A 20690-nucleotide genomic window follows, 5' to 3' on the forward strand; every position below is an offset into this window, starting at 1 on the left:
TCCCCTCCCCCATCTCTGCCCCCTCCTCCCTCTCCGTCTCCCTCCCCACCTCTGTCCCCCTTTCCCATTCTTGTCCCTTTTCCCTCATCTCTGTCCCCACCCCCCTGCCGGCTGGAGCCCTGTATGCATAGCAACAGTTGCTGCTGTGGAAGCTGGCGCCTGCTCCCTCATCCCTAGGGGAGGTATTTTTGGCACTGCGGAGAGATTTTATTTTATCTTTGGTGTTGACTTTTACTCTTTAAGTGAGTTCCGCTCAGGCAGAGCTGGGGCTGTGTTCAGGGAGGCCTTAGGGCTCCCCGTGGTTCCGTGGACACTGGCCCTTCCTTCCCCTGTAGACAGGGTCAGAGACGCCAGCTCCCGTGAGCAGCCTCCGAGGCAGCAAGCACGTCCCGAGGTCCACAGGGTGTTCGGGGCTCTGGGCAGTGACTCTGGATGCTGGGAGAGACCGGTGGTCACGGTAGTGGCTCGACAGAAGCCCCTCAGCCTCAGGGCTTAGCCAGTGGCCAGAAGGAGAGTTTCCCGGGAGCTCTGGGGGAAGTTGCTTTTTGGTGCCAACCGCGGCCCAGACCCTATGGGGAGCCTCGTGTGGTGAGATCCCACACTCTGCCCAGGATGAGGTCACCAAGGCCACCAGGTGGTCGTGCGTGTCTCTGCTGGGGGTCTCCTTCTGAGACACCTTCGTTCCCCTCGAGGCCCCCGTGGATGGCATGGCGTCCGAGGTCAGCTTCTTCCTTACCACGTGGGCCTCTTGCTCCTGTAGGGTCCGAGCTGCCCCACTGGCTGGTCCTGGTGGCTGTGAGCACAGGTGACCTCGGCGTGTGGCACTCCTTGGTGACAGCACCGTGACGGGGACCCCCGGGCTCTGCCTGGCCCCTGCACGCTTGGGTGCTGGGTGGGGTTGTTCGTGGGCCAGTGCTGGGGTCTGTGTGGGCCTGGCCCACCCTCAAGGAGTGCTGAGGGTGACGCGTGATGCACCTGCTGCCCGCAGGGAGGAGAGCCTCTGGGGAACAAGCCCAGTGGGGCGTGTGGCCCCTGGCCCCTCGGGGGCTCATCCACTGGCTCCTGGGCTTCCTGGGGGAATGTGTAATGGAGGCGGCTAGGTGTGCAGCACCATAGGGTCGCCAGAGCATCTCCCTGACCCTCCACCTCGTCTTCTGCCTGGTGGGGGTGACAGCAGCTTGCGGGGGCCGGGGCGTGGGGCCACCCAGGATGCCTGTGCCTGGCCAGGCTGGGGCGTTCACATCAGAGGCAAGGCCAGCTGTGCCGGAAGTGCACTGAGGCCCAGCAGAGGTATTTCTGCCTTGTCATCACGGAAATCCCAAAGAGGCCAGGAAGTGGAACGGCCATCCAGCCTCCTCTCTCTCATTATTACTGGGCACATCTTGGACATGAATCGACTCCCCAAACTCTCAATCTTGGGTGAACTCCCATGTGCAGACATTGAAGGTAGGGGGGACCTTGACCGCCACCCTCCACACGGTGGGCGCTACAGGTGCACCCGGTGCCCAGCCGGCGATATAGGTGCACCCAGCGGGCACTCAGCACGTGGGAGGTGCTGTATGCACTCTCTGCCCGCTTGCCCCTCTGCCTCCTTGAGCCAGAGAGCCAACAAGGAGAGGCATTCGGGGTTTGTGGCTTTTACAAAATTGGGAATTCTGTCTCCGGGGAGGCCAACTCTGCAGCCATTTAGGGGACAGACGCGGAAGGGGGCACTTGAGGAAATAAGCGCACGGTCACCTCCCCTGGGGGACGGAAGCCCAGCACAGGGGCGTGGCCGGAGGGCTGCTCTGCTTACAGCTTCGTGAAGTTCAGGTTGCAGAGAATCGGGGACACAGGAAGAAGGAAGCAAGGCCCCAGGCTCGCCTCCTGAAGGTGACCATTCTCCTTCATCGTCTGGTCCTCACCGTGGGAGTTTTATTAAACCCCAGCCTGGTGCTTTTCACCTGTGGCCCCACCTGACTCCCCGCTGTCCTCCGCGTCTGTACTATTTCTTGACAACCGTAAATAGCTGTGCGGTGAAGAAATGCCACACGTGCCCAGCCTGGGTCTTGGTGGCCATCCCTGCAGGGCCAAGGGCGAGGGTCCCCGCTGAGCACCACAGCCTTCTGGGCACGCGCACCTCTGTGTAACGGTGTCTTTGCTTCTTCCTGAGAAACATCTTGAAGACACTAGAGGAAATGGGTTTCTCTGGAGGAAGAGCGCCCGTTCCCGTCACTGGGTCGCTTGCTCTGCGTGTCCTGAGTGTACATGTCCACACGTATGCAGTCGGGGGCTGGGAGGTGGGGGATCTGTAGGGATTGGGGGTGTTTCTAGGCTGTGCCTGGCAGAGGGAACGAAATCTGTGTCTGGCTGCGTAGCCGTGGGCAGGTGCTGCCGTTCTTGTCCAGTGAGGCTGGTGCGGGTGCTGAGTTTGCTACGGCCTCCGGTGTCCAGTTCAAGATGCCTCCCCCAGGCTCCTTCTTGGATCAGGGACGCCCCCCACGTCCGGTTTACAGAGTCGCAGGGATGACTGTGGCCCCAGAACGGGTGGCCTTGAGGGTGGCATAGCCTTGTGAGGAAGTTGATGATCTGTTTGTACAGATCACATGCAGTCTGAGCCCCGGCCCTGACCTGGGGAGTCATGAGTGCCCGTGGCATAGGAGGGAAGAGCCCATCCGTGTCCAGATGGGCAGAGGACGCTTGAGGATGCTGATGAGCGAGGCTGGCACTTTTCTCAGTGCTCTGTGCCCTGGTAGGGAGGGGGTTGTGAGGGTGGCAGAGATGGGGCAGTAGGGCCCTGACCCATGAGTCTGGGGTGGATAGGCCCCGTGGGGCGTGGCTCACTGCCCTGTGCAGTGTCCGTCTCAGGGAGTGGTCCCCACCTCTCCCTGCTGAGCACCACCCCTACTAGGCTGCCGTGCTCCTGCCCGTGGGCTTGGGGAGGACCATGGGGTGTGTGAGAGGCTCTGGAGTGAGTGAGGCTGGATGAGCGGGGGCAGGCCAGGGACCACGTGTTCCTAGGGTCTGTGCTGGTGACTAGGGGTGCCGGCCACAGTGGTGCACTTGCCATGGTCAGTTGGTGAGGGGTGTGCCCGAGACCTGCTGTCTGCAGAGTGGCGCTGTGGGGGGGTGAGCTGGAGGATGAGCTTCGGGAACTCACCCCACTGTGTGTGTGCGCAAGTCCTGAGTCCCTGCAAGCCTACCCGTCTGGAGCACGTGCACTCCACTCTGAGATACGATGGCTCTCTGCAGCTGTACCAGCCACATTCCCAGGCTCCCACAGCCTGGCTCTCAGGTCCACATCTCTGGGCATCCTAGCAGGGAATGGGTGGAGGCAGGCAGGCCCTGCACTTGGGCAGGCCCCCCGCTCCGTCTCTGGGATGCTGAGGGGGGCCAGACCCTGCACCTGGGTGGGGAAGGGCCCCCTGTCTCTGGGATGCTGAGTGGGGCCAGACCCTCAACCTGAGGAAGGCACCCCCTGTCTCTGGGATGCTGAGCGGGGCCAGATCCTGCACCTGGATGGGGAAGGGCCCTCTGTCTCTGGGATGCTGAGTGGGGCCAGACCTTGCACCTGGGTGGGCAAGGGCCCCCTGTCTCTGGGATGCTGAGTGGGGCCAGACCCTGCACCTGGGGAAGGGCCCCCCTGTGTCTGGGATGCTGAGTGGGGCCAGACCCTGCACCTGGGGAAGGGCCCCCCTGTGTCTGGGATGCTGAGTGGGGCCAGACCCTGCACCTGGAGAAGGGCCCCTGTCTCTGGGATGCTGAGCAGAGGTGGGGGGTGGGGTGGGGTGTTGGGGGTGAGGGGCAAGCCCTGAAGGCATCTGTTTGTTTACTAACTTAACTTATTCATTTGTTCTGTCCCTGTAGGGAGCTACTGAACTGAGGGATTTCATTCCCTCTTCCTGGACCACTTTGGGTTTTGGCAAAGCCAGCACAGGTAGTTGAGATGAAGAGGTTGGCCTTAGGTGGTTGTTAGCTGATCCGGTCGCTGTGCTCAGTGTGGTTTACCTGTCTGATGGGGTGGCAATGTGAGTCCGCCCTCCGGCAGGGCAATGTCCAGAGAGGCAGTCCTCACCCCATCAGTCTGCCAGACAGAGGCCTTTCACTGAGACCCTCCTAACACTGGCCCCCAGGACTTGGGACACTCAGGCCCCTGCAGTAGCCTGTGGCCAAGGACACACATCTGGAAGCAGTGGGAGCGGTTGGCTGGGGCCACGTCCAACCTGCTAGTGCGGAGCCTCTCTGCCTTCTGGACAGCATCTCAGTTTGTGTGCCTCAAGGTTGAGATGTGAGGGCAGAGGTCATGTCCAGGGTCACCTTTGTGGGCCTGGTGCATGGCTATCTGGCAGGTCATGGCTATTGGTAAATGTTGGTCTCAAGTGAGAGATTCATGTAGGTGTGGAACAGGTGGGGGCATCTCACCCGCGAGGGTGTGAGCATCAAGGAGAGACCCCCTGATACCAGCTCTTTCGACTCCCAATTCTCAGGGTGTCAGACCTCGGTTTTACTGGGCTGCAGGGTTGGTCCCACCTGTTGGAGCAAAGACACCATGAGTTGGGGCAGAGAATCCCTGTGGGGTGTCAGGCATGGCTTGTCTGTGTCTCTGTCGTGAGCTGGGGAAGTGACTTTACCGTCATCCACCAGAGGAAGGGAGCCCACTGAGCACTGACTCCACGTTGGATTTGGAATTCCATTCTGATCTTGGGAGGGACACGTGCGTCATCTTCCCGTAGGTTATTGGAGCAACAGGATGGCTGTGCTTCTGTGTGGGCTGTAGGGTGGATGGTCAAGGGGGCAGGATGGAGGATGGCACACAGTAGGGTGATGCTGCAAGCTTGCTTCACCTGTCATTTTCTTTTACTTAACGTCACTGGGAATTTATAATTTTTGGTCATTATTTCATTGCATCCTTGCGTGTCTGTGTGGTGGTACATTTAACAGCTGAGGTGTGGTCTTGGACAAGTCTGCCCTGTAGTTTGGATGCACCGTTCTTAGAGTGGTGGGCAGGTTGGACTTTGCACTTGGGAGTTTGTCATTCATTTTCTTGTAAGTTTTACTTGTTCCACCTGAGATTATGACACGTATCTTTGACTTCTACCACATCCTGGGCATGTAAAGGTCTTAGAACACTAACCTCCAGCTACCCATCCCTACTTGCCTTTTGTGATGTTACTTCTAAGATTTTCTTTGTGTGTTTTATTTTGCTGTAATGTGCACAGTGTTTTTTGGATTTAACTTGCACATGGTTTATAGCACTTCTTGAATCTATGTCTGGATGTCTTGCTTCGGTTTTGGAAAACTTTGGGGTGTTATTTTATGCATATTGCTTTTGTCCCATCTTTATGTCCTCCTCTTCCGGAATCCCATTACACATGGGTTGGACATTTCCACTGTGTTCTGTGAGCTTTGTGTCTTCTTTCCTGTATTTTCCATCTGTTTGTATATCCGTGTTCCAGTCTATATATTTCTTATGATTTTACCTTCCAGTTTACTGGTACCATCTTCAGCTGTGTCTAATTTGCTGTTAACCCCATATATTGAGTTCCCTATTTCATTTCTTAGCTCTAGATTCCATTTGGTTCTTATTTCATGGATTTTAGTTCTGGTGAACCTTGGTTATCTATTTTCTTTTTTACTGAATTTTCATTTTTAATTTTTAAAACCTTTATTATAATTTCGGTATAGTTAACATGCAGTGTTGTATTAGTTTCAGGGGTACAGTATAGTGATTCAGCAATTCCATACATTATTCAGTGCTCATCACAAGTGCCCTCCTTAATCTCCATCACCTATTTAACCCATCTCCCCACTCCCCTCCCCTCCCCTCCCCTCCGGTAACTATCAGTTCTTTATAATTAAGAATCTGTCTCTGGGGTGCCTGGGTGGCTCAGTTGGTTAAGTGTCCAACTTCTGTTCTGGTCATGATCTCACAGTTTATGGGTTCGGGCCCTGTGTTGGGCTCTGTGCTGACAGCTCAGTGCCTGGAGCCTGCTTCGGATTCTGTGTCTCCCTCTCTCTCTGCCCTCCCCCTGCTTGCTCTCTCTCTCTCTCTCAAAAATAAATAAACATTACATAAATTTTAAAAGTCTTTCTTGTGGCTCAGTCGGTTAAGCGCCCAATTCTTGATTTTGGCTCAGGTCATGGACTCAATCATGAGTTCAAGCCCTGGGTTGGGCTCTGCAGTGACAACATGGAGACTGCTTGGGATTCTCTCTCTCCCTCTGTCTCTCCTCCCCTCCTCTGTGCTTGAGCGTGCCCCCCCCCCCTTCTGTTGTCTATTTTCTTAACTATACTAATCATAGTAATGTTAATGTCTGTCTGATGCTTACAGTATTTGGATCCATTGGGAGTTCGTTGCTACTTTTTTTTCTTTCTTTAAATTTTTTAAAATTAATTTTTTAAATTAATTTTTGACTGGCATGTTTAAAGCTTGTGGAGATAGTTGAAGTTGTGGGTGATTTTGTCTTCTGCTAGAGAAGGTTTACTTTTGCCATCAGCAGATGCTTATAATAAGAGCAGGACATGTTAATCCTGTCTGGAATTGAACTGCAGTCTTTGTGAGGGCTGTTCTGTTCTGTTTCATCCATTCTCCCAGCACTTAACTCTCCTGGAGGAAGTAGACTGAAAGCTTGGGTGTTCCCTGTCTGACTGCACAAGCTCTGCCCAGGGGCTCAGCTTCAAGTCCGCTGCATGGAGCTGGTGCTCTAAGGCAGTACTATCCCGTAAGAACGTAATGTGAGTTTACGCTTGTAATACTTGATTTAATGGCCACGTTGACACTGTAAAAATAACAGGTGGAATTCATCTTAATATTTTTCTTTTTTTTTAAATTTTTTTAGTGTTTATTTTTGAGAGAGAGAGAGAGAGAGACAGCATGAGTGGGGGAGGGGCAGAGAGAGAGGGAGACACAGAATCTAAAGCATGCTCCAGGCTCTGAGCTGTCAGCACAGAGCCTGACATGGGGCTTGAATGCAAACCTTGAGGTCATGACCTGAGCTGAAGTCGGAAGCTTAACTGACTGAGTCACCTAGGTGCCCCTTAATATTGTTATTTGAGTCAATACATCCAAAGTATTGTGGGTTTTTTTGATATGTAAAATACGAGACTATTAACGAGGTTCACACAATTATAAATAAATTACTGTGTCTTCGAAACCTGGGATATATTTATTATACTTTGATGACGTCTCAATTTGCAATAGCTGCATGATAAGCACTCACAGCCACATGTGACTCAGAGCTGTTTTGTTGGGCTGGATGTGGGGGGCTCCTGTCTCTTCACTGGAGTCAGACCGAGAGCTGGTGGCTCGTGTTTCAGGTGTGTGCACTGAGCACCTACTGTCCCGTCTTGATTTGGCCCCAAGGCTCTTGCTGCCAACTTGGGAGGAGCCGAGGCGTCAGTTCATAGCACTGGGGCAGATGTGAGCTGTGGACCTTCCCTCACCCCCGGCTGCCCTCAGCCCCTGTGCATCACTTGCACTGGGTCTATCTGGTGGTGACCCCCTACCCCACCCCCTGGTCCAGCGGCTGGCCTGGAACGAGACCGTAGATGTTCAGGCCCGGGGCATACCCACTCGGGACACTGTCCTGAGGCCATTGGTGGCCAAAGCCCCTGCAGCGTGGCAACCGCTGGCCCCGAGGCAGGGTGGTATTGACTGTCCTGCCCCACCCATCCCCGCAGACACTGTCCTTGGTTGGGGTGTTCCACCTGGCTGATTGTGACTTCGGTGTGTCCACATCTGTCTTGAGGTGTCCTGTGGGGACGCGGCCTGGGGTGAGACTGTCCATCCTAAAAAGCAGACGTGGGGTGTGGTCTGGTGCGGGGCATGGCTGCTGCTTGGCCGCTGCCTGCTGGGCCTTGGGTCGCCTGTGCCCAGTGTGGACACTCCCCCAGCACGTGGGAGCCCATGGGGGCGTGGCCGCTGGGTTTCCCTTGCCGGCTCGTACGCTGCCCTGTTGCCATTGCATCTCACACTGTGATGACCCTCTTCTCCAGGCCTGGGTCCCAGGGTTAGAGCCGATTCTTGACTGTTGCAGTCTGCTGCCCTGGCCTCTTCCTTTCCATCGTCCCACCGCCCTGGCGGCCCCATACCCTGTTCTCCCTTGCCTGCCTACTTCCCAGAAAGAATGGGTCCTGGGAGATCTCTGTCCTTTGCTGCTATACAGAGGGGACAGGGTGCAGCCAGGCCACGGCTTGGAGTTGAGACCCTGTGGCCGGCCAGGAGGGGCCAGCTGGACAGTGGAGTGCTCACTGCCCCAGACCCCATCAGGGAGGCCTGCTCAGGCCTGTGTCCAGAGGAAGCCCATCTTGGCCACATTTGCCTGCCAGTGCCCAGGACTGTCTGTGGGGCTGGTTCAGGTCTGCCCGGTCCATGTGGGGCCTGAGGTCCTCAGAGAAGTTTTGAGTGGCTTCGTGGCTCCACTTCCCCCTTAAAAAAAAACGAGATTATTCACAAACGCAGGGCGGGGCCAGCAGCCGGAGTCACAGCCTCCTGGGGTTCTGGATGAGGACGCGTGCTGGCCTGCACTGATCGTGCCCACTGACCCTGCCCGCCGACCCTGCCCGCTGACCCTGCCCGTGCCGACCCTGCCCGCTGACCCTGCCCGCTGACCCTGCCCACACCGACCCTGCCTGTGCTGATCCTACCTGCCCACCCTGCACCCTGCCCACACCGACCCTGCCCGAGCTGACCCTGCCTGCACCAGCCCTGTCCTGTCCACTGACCCTGCCCATGCCAACCCTGCCTGCTGACCCTGCCCACACCGACCCTGCCCAAGCTGACCCTGCCTGCACCACCCCTGTCCACTGACCCTGCCCATGCTGCCCCTGCCCACACTGACTCTGCCTGCGCCGACCCTGCCCATGCTGACTGTGCTGCAGGGGGCCCTTCCTGCTGCCTCTGCGCTTCCTCCCTTTGGTGGCAGCCACTGAGAGCCCCTCATGTTAGTAATGATGCTTTATTGTAAACACGCATCAGGAGAAGCCTACGCTGGCTCGCAGACTGTTGTTTTAGATGAGTGAGGTTGAGGAGGTACTTGGTTTAAGAGAAGGGAGTTTATTTTTAAACCTGCAGTGAACGTGAGAGGGAGCAGGTCACTGTGGGAAGAAGGAGAGCATCGCTGCTGCCGAGGGGGGAGCTGCGGGGTCCAGAGCCGCCAGCCTCCTGGCCTCTCCTCGGGGGCCCCTGCGGCCGCCTGCCCTGTGCTGATGGAAACCGCAGGCAACCCGAGTGGGTGCCTTCTTCTCTTCTCCGCAGGCCACAGGGGTTCTCCCCTGGCACCAGGCTGCCCCAGCCAGCGCCACCCACCCCTCCCATCACCCCGGTGGTGGCACAGTCTGGTAGCATGTTGGAGTGCCCCACCCCAGGCCTGTCCTGCGTGCCCAGAGTCGCAGTGACCATCTGGTGGCCGAGTGAGGCACACAGATGTCCGAGCTCTCCCTGTGTGGAAAGCACCCCAGGGACGTCCTGACCCCACACCACTTCAGCACCGCCGCAGCAGCCGGGGTGGAGCCTGCCTCGTGTCTTCCCATGGGGGCCGGGGACCCTCGTCCTGGCTCAGCTGTCCCTTGGCACCCATCCTGGGCTGATTCCCTGACATGGGACCGTTCTCAACAGAGATCCTTGAGGCTTTCTTTTGTTTTGCTTTTTAGCCGAATGGGGCTGGAGAGATGGCCTGTGCCAGGTTGTCACCCCAGGCCTCTGGCTTTACTGATCCTGGGCACTGTCCTGCTGGCTGCTCATGCCCCCCCCCCCCCGCCTCTGTGCCCTGTGTGGATGGATCTTGCCTGGGCTCGGGGTTGCCAGGCGGCTCTGCTCCTTATAAGGCTGGCTGGGCTTTGCCTGGCTGAGCAGAGGGCTGCAGACACCACCCCCCTCCTCCCGCAGAGCAGGCAGGGACCCCACCCCCCAAGAGAGGACTGTGACCCCAGTCCTCTGGGTCACAGGACTTCACCTCCTGCCAGGGAGGCTGTTTGGGCAGAGCTGGTGACTCCCAGGTCGTGGGAGAGGCTGGTCGGACCCAGGGCTGTCCTCCTCTGGTCACCTGGCTGCCTGCTCCTGCCCAGGGCTGTCGTCCATGGCCCACTAGGCCCTTTTCCTATAGGGGATGAGACAGCATCGTCCCAGGGTGCTTTTATCCTTTATCTGATGGGCTCCCGCTATCTTTGGGGTGTCTGGTGGTAGGAAGCCAGTGTCAGCAACCTGTCCTCTATGTCTGGGAGGGGTGAGCTGTCCAGCCAGATGCCAGCCCATGCAGGACTGGGGGCCTTCCTCCTGCCCTGCTTCATGACCTCAAGGCGTCCCAGCACATCAGGATTGCGTCCCAAACAGTGACAACGTGCCCGGTGCCGGGGTGGCTCTCCCTCCATGGAGGCTCTCCCTGCGTGGAGGGGCTGGTGTGATGGGGCTGCCCAGCCAGCAGTGCCCGAGGACCGGGGCCCGCTCTGTGGGGCTGCCGGGCAGCGCTCTGAGGATACACCGACTGACCTTTTCAGCTATCAAGCAGTGTGTGTCAAAGTTAAAAATAGCTGGGTGGCTTGGAATATAAAGGAGGCTGCTCCCTCCCACCTCTGGGCCCTGAGAGGCCCCATCCTGGAAGTCTGACCACATTCCAACCCCGTCTTTGACCTCGTACCTTTGGCATAGGCGGCGCCCTCCTCTCCCTCTCAGGGCTGGTTGGTTATGTCGTTTATGACACGAACTTGCTATCTCAAATTGCAGTGAGATCTTTCATTTCTGGTGATTGATGCTGATACATGGCAAACAGGACACACGTGTTAACGATCCTGAGCGTTTCCTCCAGAGTCAGTGACCAGAATGGGTGACACTGGAAGCCTGGCCGGTGGCGGAGGTGGGGAGCGCGCCGTGGGCCCCCGTCCTCCTCCCTGATGCAGGCCCCCCTCCCCCACACGGCGTGGGCCCCTGTCCTCCTCCCTCACACGGGCGACCCCCCTCTCCCACGCTGTGCTGGCCCCCATCCTCCTCTCCCATGCGGCACGGCCCCTCTCCCCTACAGGGCTCGGTCAGGTCAGCGGCCCCTCCGGGGCTGCAGGCCAGCTTTGCTATGCCCGCTTCTGCTGGGCAGTGCTGTGTTGGGGGCACTGCACTGTTCCTGCAGTGGCCATTGCACCTAGGTGCCCACAAGGAGCCTTTGGCTGTTGTGTGTGGGCAAGTAGGTCTTTGGGTGCGCGGCTGGCCGTGAGACTCCAGGCCGGGTGGGCACTCCGAGGGCCGTGTCGCAGCTGATGCTGGCCCCCGGGCCCACGGTCCTCTGTAGGTGGGAGTTGCCCCCTGGCTTCGTGGAAGGGTCTGGACCAGGACCGGTTTCCTGTTTTTCTGGCCCCGCACCCACTGCTCCCTAAAGGTCTCTCCTCTCAGCTCTGGGGGCCGCTGCTCTGCTGTCCCCTCCTTCCTGGGACTGGCTGTCCTCCTGCAGCTCCTATCACACGTTGTCAGGGCCTTCACCTGTTCGTGTCCCTTCATGGTTCCCTTCTCTTGCTCTCATTCGTTTATTGGATGTTTTCACTTTAATTTTTTATATTTGAAAAATTAAGCTATTACTTTCATATAATGAGACTCAGAACTTATGTGCTGGTGCGCGTGGGGCAGTGGTGTCACGGTGGCCTGCTGGTGCGCGTGGGGCGCGCCTCGGGCAGTGATGGGCATTTTCCTGGTGACTCAGGATGGCGAGTGCCTTGTCATGTGCTTGTTGGCCATTTCTTCATCTTAACCTCTTCGTGTTTGTCTTATAGAATTGTAGGAGTTCTGTCCGTGTTCTGGATAGAGTCTCGTGTCAGATATATCGTGGAAGAGTTTCTCCGGTCTGTAGCTTGATTTTTATTCTCTTAAGTAAATTTTCTTTTTTTTTTTCAACTTTTTTTTTTTTTTTTTTTGGAACAGAGAGAGACAGAGCATGAACGGGGGAGGGGCAGAGAGAGAGGGAGACACAGAATCGGAAACAGGCTCCAGGCTCCGAGCCATCAGCCCAGAGCCTGACGCGGGGCTCGAACTCACGGACCGCGAGATCGTGACCTGGCTGAAGTCGGACGCTTAACCGACTGCGCCACCCAGGCGCCCCTTCTCTTAAGTAAATTTTCATTAAAAAAAAATTTTTTTTTAACGTTTTATTTTATTTTTGAGAGAGACCGTGCACACAAGAGGGTGTGGGGAGGGGCAGAGAGAGGGAGACACAGAATCCGAAGCAGCTCCAGGTTCCAAGCTGTCATAACAGAGCCTGATGCGGGGCTCGAACTCACGAATCACAAGATCGTGACCTGAGCCGAAGTCGGCCGCTCAACTGACTGAACCACCCAGGCATCCTGTAAATTTTTGTTTTTGATGAATGGAGCATGTTTGCGTGTTCTTGTCTGGATTAAATGCTGAATTTTTTGTACTCAGTGTTTTCATTCGATCACAGAGTATCTTCTTTTTGAAATATGGAGCCTTAATTTGCAGAAGCTTGATTGTTCCTTTTTAAGGATCTTGATTCTTCCTTTTTAAGCAGAACGGTGCTCTTATTTGTGTGTGTCAGCCGCTTAGACCTGGTGAGCACAGGAACTAGATTTCTTGAAGTCGCCTCTGCCCCTGAATTATTTGTTCTTCTGGGGTCAGCTGTGTGGACGGCCCTCCCAGTACTGCCCTGTGCTGGTGTCGTGCCGCGGGTCCCACGTGTGCACAAACAGGCCGAAGAGGGTTTGTCGGGGGCAGGGCTGGTGGGAGGGAATCCCTTGGGGTGGAATTTCTTCACCAGCTGATGGCCTTGTCCTGATCCCGGGCCCCTTTCCTCTCAGGTTGGAGGGAGTCTGCTTGATGTCTTTTGGGGTCTTTCAGAAAGACGAAAAGTCTTGGCCTGTGTGTTTCTTTTCAGTTCCAACTCCCCCTGTCAATCCGCATTCACACACTTCTCAAAACTCACTGTTCCGCGTCCAATTGTAGAGGCCTCTGTGTCCTTGTGGGAGTCATGGTGGGAGGGCACAGGTGTGGGGAGATGGCCACGCTGGGGCCCGCAGAGGTGAGGCTCCGCGTAGGACGAGGCTGGAAATGACATCAGCTTTGTGCTGAGAGCCCACCGGAGTGGTTCTGGAAGGGCCGGGCGGCGGCAGATGGGGGCAGGGGGTGCAGGGAGGGCGCTGGAGGGAGTTCAGATGTGGCGAAGGGCGTGTGGGCAGCACCGCACAGGGACCCCTAGGACTGGGAGGGCGGTGTGGCCGTGTCCCATGAAAAACTTCAGGTCGTGTCTGCCGTGCCCTCCAGCTCTGTGGGGCCTGGCGCAACTCTGGTCTCTTGTGAGTCTCCTGGTTTCCCAGTTTTCCTCTGCTCCCTGGTCGAGCACCTTGAAGGTGCGTGTGAATTGGAAGCCGGCTGAGGTCTGTTCTGTGGCAGAATCGGGTACCGAGGGAACGAGGCCTCAGAGGTGTTTTTTGGGAGAAAGTGTGTATGTGCTGTGGTGTGGATTTTCTGCGTGTCTCTGGCTCCCAGAGATCCTTCTGCTGGGGTCTCAGTGCAGGCAGTGCCTCATCCAGGGCCACGAGGCTGCGGGGTCAGGTGTCACGGATGTGGGAGGACCCAACAGAGGGACTGGGCCGAGCCCTCTGTGGCCCTGGGCCCCTCCCTCTGGTGCACCCTGGGCACAGGGAGCCGTGAGGGTGCAGGCAGGTGCCGGCCGGGCCCCCTGGCTGGGCCGAAGAAGGCCCTTCAGCCTGTGTGTTTCTCTAGGACCGGAAGCTCACCAAGCTGGAGAGGCAGCGGTTCAAAGAGGAGGCCGAGATGCTCAAGGGCCTGCAGCACCCCAACATCGTGCGCTTCTATGACTTCTGGGAGTCCAGTGCCAGGGGGAAGAGGTGCATCGTGCTGGTGACCGAGCTGATGACCTCGGGGACGCTGAAGACGTGAGCACGCCCCCACCTGCTGGCTGCATCTCAGGGTGGGCCCGGTCCGGGCGCAGGGGCCGCGGTGGCTCCTGTGTCCCGGGGCCTCTCTCAGCAGCGTCCCCGTCTGGGTGGTGGATACGTGGCCCCCTCCCGCGGGAGCCGCAGGTGAGCCGCGCCCCCGCCCGCAGGTACCTGAAGCGGTTCAAGGTGATGAAGCCCAAGGTCCTGCGCAGCTGGTGCCGGCAGATCCTGAAGGGGCTGCTGTTCCTGCACACCAGGACGCCCCCCATCATCCACCGGGACCTCAAGTGTGACAACATCTTCATCACTGGGCCCACCGGCTCTGTGAAGATCGGCGACTTGGGCCTGGCCACTCTCAAGAGGGCGTCCTTTGCCAAGAGCGTGATCGGTAAGCCCACGTCCTGGGGCCCGGCCGTGGCCTGGACTGCGTGTGGGGGCGTCCCTGGCTGTGTGGGTCGGGTGGAGAGGCCAGCTGGCGCCCGAGGGGCCGTGGATACGCAGCGGCAGGGAGGCCTCGATGACAGAGGGACCTGGGGCTTTGTGGCTGGTCAGGCTGGAGCAGGTGGGGGGGTGGTGGGTCACGCCAGGCCATGAGGCCCACGAGAGGGAGTCTGGGGCAAGCGTGTGGGGGCACTGAGGCTGAGGGATTTGGTGTGGGTGCTGGTTTGCTAGCCTTTCTTTCCATAGGTGGGGACACAGGACAGACAAAGAGGGTGACCTCAGGGCTTTGCAACCTCATGGTTTTGACGCACACTTGGGGACAGAACTTGGCCTGTCTGTGGCAAATGAACCCTCCAGGAATCTGGAAACTTCTCTGGCAGGGCGAGTGGGTTTGGAGCGTGACATCTGGAGCAGGGCAACTGCGTGGGGTGTCCTGTGGACAGGGGCCGCCAGCAGCTCTGGGGAGCTAAGTGATGGGTTGGGGGGCCGACCTAGGCCTCAGTTTCTCTTTCTGTGAAATGGGTGGGACAGGCGAGGGCCTGGCCGGGGGGTCCAGGGCTGTAGGGAGCGTGCCTCTGAGCGGCTGGTGGTTTCCGGGCAGGTTTTATAGATTTGGCCTCGGGGGTGGGTGCCTGGTGAAGCCCCCTGGGCTTTCTCAGGCTGGCGGCTCTGTCCCTCTCAGAGGCGGGCTGTCAAGGTACTGGGTGGTGTGAGGGGGGATGTGAAAGCTGGGCGTTTCCAGCAGGCACATTGGGCCCCAAGCCCCGCACAGGGTGCCTGGTTCTGTGGGGTCCCTGGTCATCTCAGCTGTGGCTCAGCTGGGGCCCAGGAAGCTCCAGACTCATGGGGAATGAGGGGTGATTAGCACATGTCCCCGGCCCCGAGCAGCCAGGCCCCTTCCTCGTCAGAGGACACAGCTGTTGGTGCCCAGGGCATCTTTAGGAACACTTGACTGTGGACCCGCTTCTGGTGCAGCTGTCAGAGGGGCTTGTGCAGGCGTTTGGGTTTGCACTTTAGATGCAGCCCACTTTGGATGTCTCTCGGTGGCCTCCAAGGACCTGTCCACTTGCTTGGTGGGGGCCCTGTGGAGCGGGACCTGGGGGCTCTGTGTCAGCCAGTGGGAAGGGGGTGGATGGATTGGGTGAGAAGGTCCCTAGAGCCCAGGTAGTGTCCTTATTGTAAACATTATGGCCACGGCCTCTTGAGGCTGTGTGTACACACAGCTGTGGGTCACGTGTCCCTTGTGGGCTTTGTCTCCGAGAGCCACCCGGATCTGATGCCATTACCACTCTCACGCTGTGTTTATGTTGGCCAGGTCCTGAGCTGGTGCTGCCTGCAGGCATTCATGGCCATGGTGGCCAGGATGCAGGGAATGTGGGGCCATGGGGGCCAAGGAGGTGCACAGGGCACATGTGTGTGCGTGCGGGGGGGGGGGGCACACGCATATTATTTTCAACACGCAGGTTTGAATGGCTGCAGTGAGAGGAAAGAGAAGATAGTCTGTGTCTGTGGCCCAAGCACGTGTGCAAATGGGCAACCCCGACCTGGCTCTGCACTGCCCCCTCCCCTGCACCCACACCTCCCATGCCCACCCTGAAAGGCAAGGTCTGGGGCCTTGGGGGGTTTCTTTCGGAGCTGCGTTCCTGGTTGCGGGGGCCTCAGGAGAGACCGGGCCACAGCGGGGCTCGTGTGGGGCCTCGGGGTGGCTATGCTCCCAGCTTCCTGCCGGAGCCCTGGACTGCCTTCCCTCTTCCCTGGTACACATGCACGGCCAAGTGCAAACGTTTCCTCCAGTCAGTCATGTGCCTCAAAACCCCAAAAAGAAGAAAGTATTCCTAGTAAAAGTTCCCCCTGACTTCTCTGTCCACCCTCTTCCCGTTATTTCTGATCTGGAATCTCTGAGAATTCTTCCCACGTGTTCTTATACACGTAGACCCGCAGATAGTTCCTGCTTTCGCCATTTCTTACCCAAAAGGTTAACTTTTTCGTTGAACATATAACATGTTAATCGAAATTCGCATTAACGAGAAAAAGTTAAACTTTTGGGTAACCTATCTGTCTGTATCCCAGAGATGGCCACGAAGACAATTGATGACCCCATGTGTGCTTTTTACATAGTAGTTTGTGCTGTTCTGCGGGTGCTTTTTAAAGAAAGTAGAACATTTTCAAAATGTCGAGGTCAAGGCAGTTGAAGAGGTGTGGAAGCCTCATTGAGGTTGATGTTCAGTGCTCCCCTTTGCTTTGTGTTCGGCTGGGTACTCAGTTGGACCTATTTTACAAGACGAGTTTGTGATTTGTAACTTTTTTTAAAAGTTTATTTATTTTGAGAGAGATGGAGCGGGGGAGGGGGAGAAGGGGGGGGGGGAGAATCCCAAGCAGGCTCCACACTCTCAGCACCAAGCCCGATGTGGGGCTCAATCTCACGAACCTCAAGATCATGACCTGAGCCGATTACCAAGAGTCGGACGCTTAACTGACTGAGCCACACAGGTGCCCCAAGGATTTTGTGACTTTTAAATTTTTCTGAAATTGTATTTTAGAGACACAGAGAGCATGAGTGGGGGAGGGGCAGAGGGAGAGGTAGAGAGGATCTCAAGCAGGCTGTGCGCTCCGTGCGGAGCCCGACTCAGGGCTCGACTCCCATGACCCTGGGATCATGACCTGAGCTGAAATCAAGAGTCGGATGCTCAACCGACTGAGCCACCAGGTGCCCCAGGATTTTGTGATTTTTAAAGAAGTTTGTTATAGAAAAATAACAAAACCCAGACCAGTGTAACCACAGGACGTCAGCCAGACCCCACTGCCCTGACATGGCCTCCTGGTCTTTGCTTGTTGGTTCATGGAGAGGAGGTCGTGTGTGCATAGCTGCATAACTGAATATTTTGTTTATTTCACTCAGTGTGTTGAAATGTTCAGGGTAATAAGTGTCATTTTAAAGCCTCCTGTGTTTGGGACGCACGCGCCTTTCCCACCCGAGCCCTCACAGGCGCGTGGCTGACACCGTCAGCGTAGATGCTCCCCGTCTGAGCTTTCTGACACTTTGCCGTGTGGTGTGCCTGTGTTTGCAGTTCAGGTAGCAATGCGGGGACCCCGAGTTTCTGTCGGCCCTGGGTTGTCCGGCTCGCTCCTCGGCGAGTGACCTCTGCAGGGTTTCAGGCACAGACGGGGCCCCGGGAAGTGCTGGGCTCCTAGCTATGTGGGCTCCACCAGTGTCGTGGGCTCATGTGCCCCGGAACCAGGGGGGTTCTGGGGGAATTGTGGGGAACCATCTGCAGAGCACTCCTGGCTGACTCTCAGGTTCCAGGGCTGGTGGCACAGTGTGCGGATGGGGGGTGTGGGGGGCCTTGGGCCCACTTGCTGCTGACCCTGGTTCTGTTGCTCCTGGACGCAGGCACCCCAGAGTTCATGGCGCCCGAGATGTACGAGGAGCATTACGACGAGTCTGTGGACGTCTATGCCTTCGGGATGTGCATGCTGGAGATGGCCACCTCAGAGTACCCCTACTCCGAGTGCCAGAATGCAGCCCAGATCTACCGGAAGGTCACCTGTGTGAGTCCGCGGGCCATCGTGATGGGCCTGCTTTGTGAGAGCCTCTCTGTACCCTGTGAGGAGGGGAAGGATGCTGTCATAGAGAGGAAGCTGAGGCTGTCTAGCTTGGCGGGGTGGCCATGCAGACCTCTGAGCTGGCGGTGGAGACACATGGGCCTCGTGTGTGACTGGAGGCTGTAGCACCTTCGGGGTTTCTTCAGGAGGCACCTGCCCCCAGAGCCCCTTGTCTGGGCCGCCATCCCCTGGGCCTGTTGGCTTTCTTGGTGTCTGGTCTGTGCCCACGCAGTTGTCAGCTGTGATCTGGTGGCTTCGGCTGTGTGGACGGATCACCCTGTCCTTCCTTGATGGCCGTCATGCCCCGTGAGGTTGTGGCTTTTCTGGGCACCAGGCCCCATGACCCCCGAGTCCTGGCTGCCTTGCCCTGCCTGGTGCACCCCTCGCTTCTGCAGACAGGCGAGGAGTGTGGTCCCCAGCACCCCAGGGCACCTGTCCTCGCCCTGCCCTCCACTCTGAGCTCCTGACAGGTCATGGCTCATTTCTCTCCTTCAGTCTTAATTCTGAGTCACTTGTTTTGAGCCCCTACTGTGTGCTGCTGAGGGTGTGGGGGGTGGGTACGCACACAGGATCCGGCTGGATTGGCAGAGACGCATAGGTGGGCGTGCAGTGCCCTGGCGGTGCTGGCAGGAGAAGGCAGGCTTGTGGTCGTGGGCAGTGGTCCTCCATGGGGCAGGGGACACCCCAGGGGGTTAGGGCCTCATTGCCAAGCTTGCAGGGGTGCGGGGGGAGCAGTCCACCAGCCCTGGCTTCTGGTTGCGCACGTGGATGCTGCTGTGGTCTGTCTGCCGGGCTGGGGGAGACAGGACTGATTCCTGCTGGTGTGCTCCACGGCACCCTGGTCCCTCGCAGGCCAGGGACGCAGGCCAGGGCTCCTGTCACTGCTCCAGCATCCAAGCATCTGCCCCCGACCCCAAGTCTCTCAGGCATGCCGTGTCCCTGCTGCCAGCTGCCCGACCCCATACGTCTGAGCCTGGGGACACGAGCCCTTTCAAAATGGCAGCCGTTCTGGCATGTTCTTCACCTGCTTTGGGGGCCTCAGCCCTGCAGAGGTGGATGACAGCTTACACGTGTGTTTATCTGTAGTTGTGTTTCTCAGCCCACCTGCCTCCCATAGGGACCTTGGCCCTTCCTCCTGTTGTAATCAGACTCTTCTTTCTGTTGGCCTCAGTGGGACAGCATGGGGTCCTCACCTCCACCAGGAAGTTCTCGGCCGTGCCAGAGCCCCGTGTCCCACTCTGTTGCTGCACAGACCCTCCTGCATGTTGGGCACACACGATTCCCGTGGGTTATGGGCCTGGGGCCTGAGGGTCAGGGGTTTGTTGGGCACAGCAGGGCCCCCACCTGGTGGCGGGAGCCACCAGGGGTCCTGCACTCTTGGGTCCACCTCTGGGCTGGAGGCCACCCCTCCCCACCGTCCCGCCCCCTCTCTCCATGGGAAAACATAGGCATCACGTTCTCTATGTTTAAAAACAAAACAGCCAAGATGAGGACTGGGGAGGCAGAGTCTCGTTGAGGAATGTGATGGGTGAGGCTCCTCAGTGTGTTTAAAAACCCTCCCCCAAGCCCCTGCCCCCAGCAGCTGCACATGAACCCTGCAGTCCATCCCCTGCTTCTCCTGGATCCTCTGGCCTCAGGGTGTGCACTTTGGGGTACTGTGCTCCCATGCCATGGCCATCGCTGGCACCCGCTCGGCCCTTGGTGCAGAACCGCACGGCACCGGCACTAAACCCTGAGCCACCAGGCCTAGGGAAGTCAGCCCTGATTGTGGCCACGGTCGGGCAGATGTCTGGTGCCCTTAGCCAGCAGCAGTGACCACACAGTGCCCTCAGTACCCTCCAGGGAGGGTGTGGTGTGGAAGGTGGCCCCTCTGCCCGGCCGCCTCATCCACACTGGGGGGGCGGGTGCTCCCGTCAGGCGGGGGCTGGGTTGGGCTCTTTCTCAGACTCTGCCGCTCCTGACAGCACATCGTCGGGGACTCGGGATGAGCTGAGCCCCCAGCAAGCTGGTGCGCCTCCTGCCTCCTCCCCTTCGGGGTTAGTGCCAGCTGAGCAGGAGGCAGGTCCTGTCGGTGACTCCACTCATCCTGTCTTAACAGGGCATCAAGCCTGCCAGCTTTGAGAAAGTGCATGATCCTGAAATCAAGGAGATCATCGGGGAATGCATCTGCAAAAACAAGGAGGAAAGGTGAGTCCCGGGAGGCTCTGGGTCTGCGTGCTCTTGCTGCGGAAATCACCCCGGCTGGCCCTCACGCACGGGTGGTAGGCAGGCAGGCTGGCTGCTTCAGGCCACGGCGTCCCTGGGCCAGCGAGGCCTCTGGGCAGGCGGGGGGATAGCCTTGGCCCCTCCTCGGCTGCCTGGAGCTCGCTCCCTGGCTTTGGGGGCCATCCTGGAGCCTCCCTCCCTTGCTAGCTGCTTCTCACCCACCTAGCCTGAGCAGGGCCCCCCTCTGCCGTGCCCTCAGCCTCCCTTCCAACCACCTGCAGACTGCGAGTTCCGTGCACCCGGGTTTCAGCCCAAAGCCCTGAGCTGCCCCCGAACCAGCCCCCACCTCTTCAGCTGGTCAACCAGGGCCTCCTCCCCTCTCTTTCCCTCCTCCCCTCCCTCTTCCCCCTTGCCTCTCTCCCTCCTCCTACCTACGTTCTCCTCCCTTCCCTCCTCCTCCCTTCCTCCTCCCCCTCTCTTCCCCTTCCTCTTCCCCCTTCTCTCCCTCCTCTCCTCTCTCCCTCCTCCCCTCTTCCTCCTCCTCTTCCTCCTCCCCTCTTCCTCCTCTTCTT

At 58.1% G+C, this 20690-nt stretch overlaps 1 protein-coding gene across 1 annotated transcript in view; it reads left to right on the forward strand.

Annotated features, from left to right (window-relative positions):
* WNK2 (WNK lysine deficient protein kinase 2) overlaps nt 1–20690 on the forward strand; it is a 136462-nt gene that overhangs the window by 28509 nt on the left and 87263 nt on the right. The window contains exons 6-9 of the mRNA XM_049632671.1: nt 13694–13866; nt 14037–14257; nt 17702–17859; nt 20012–20100. Of these exons, the coding sequence (XP_049488628.1) occupies nt 13694–13866; nt 14037–14257; nt 17702–17859; nt 20012–20100 (641 nt within the window). The remainder of the gene's footprint in view (nt 1–13693; nt 13867–14036; nt 14258–17701; nt 17860–20011; nt 20101–20690) is intronic.

This window comes from Panthera uncia, chromosome D4 (assembly GCF_023721935.1).
Source record: "Panthera uncia isolate 11264 chromosome D4, Puncia_PCG_1.0, whole genome shotgun sequence".
Classification (NCBI taxonomy): domain Eukaryota; kingdom Metazoa; phylum Chordata; class Mammalia; order Carnivora; family Felidae; genus Panthera; species Panthera uncia.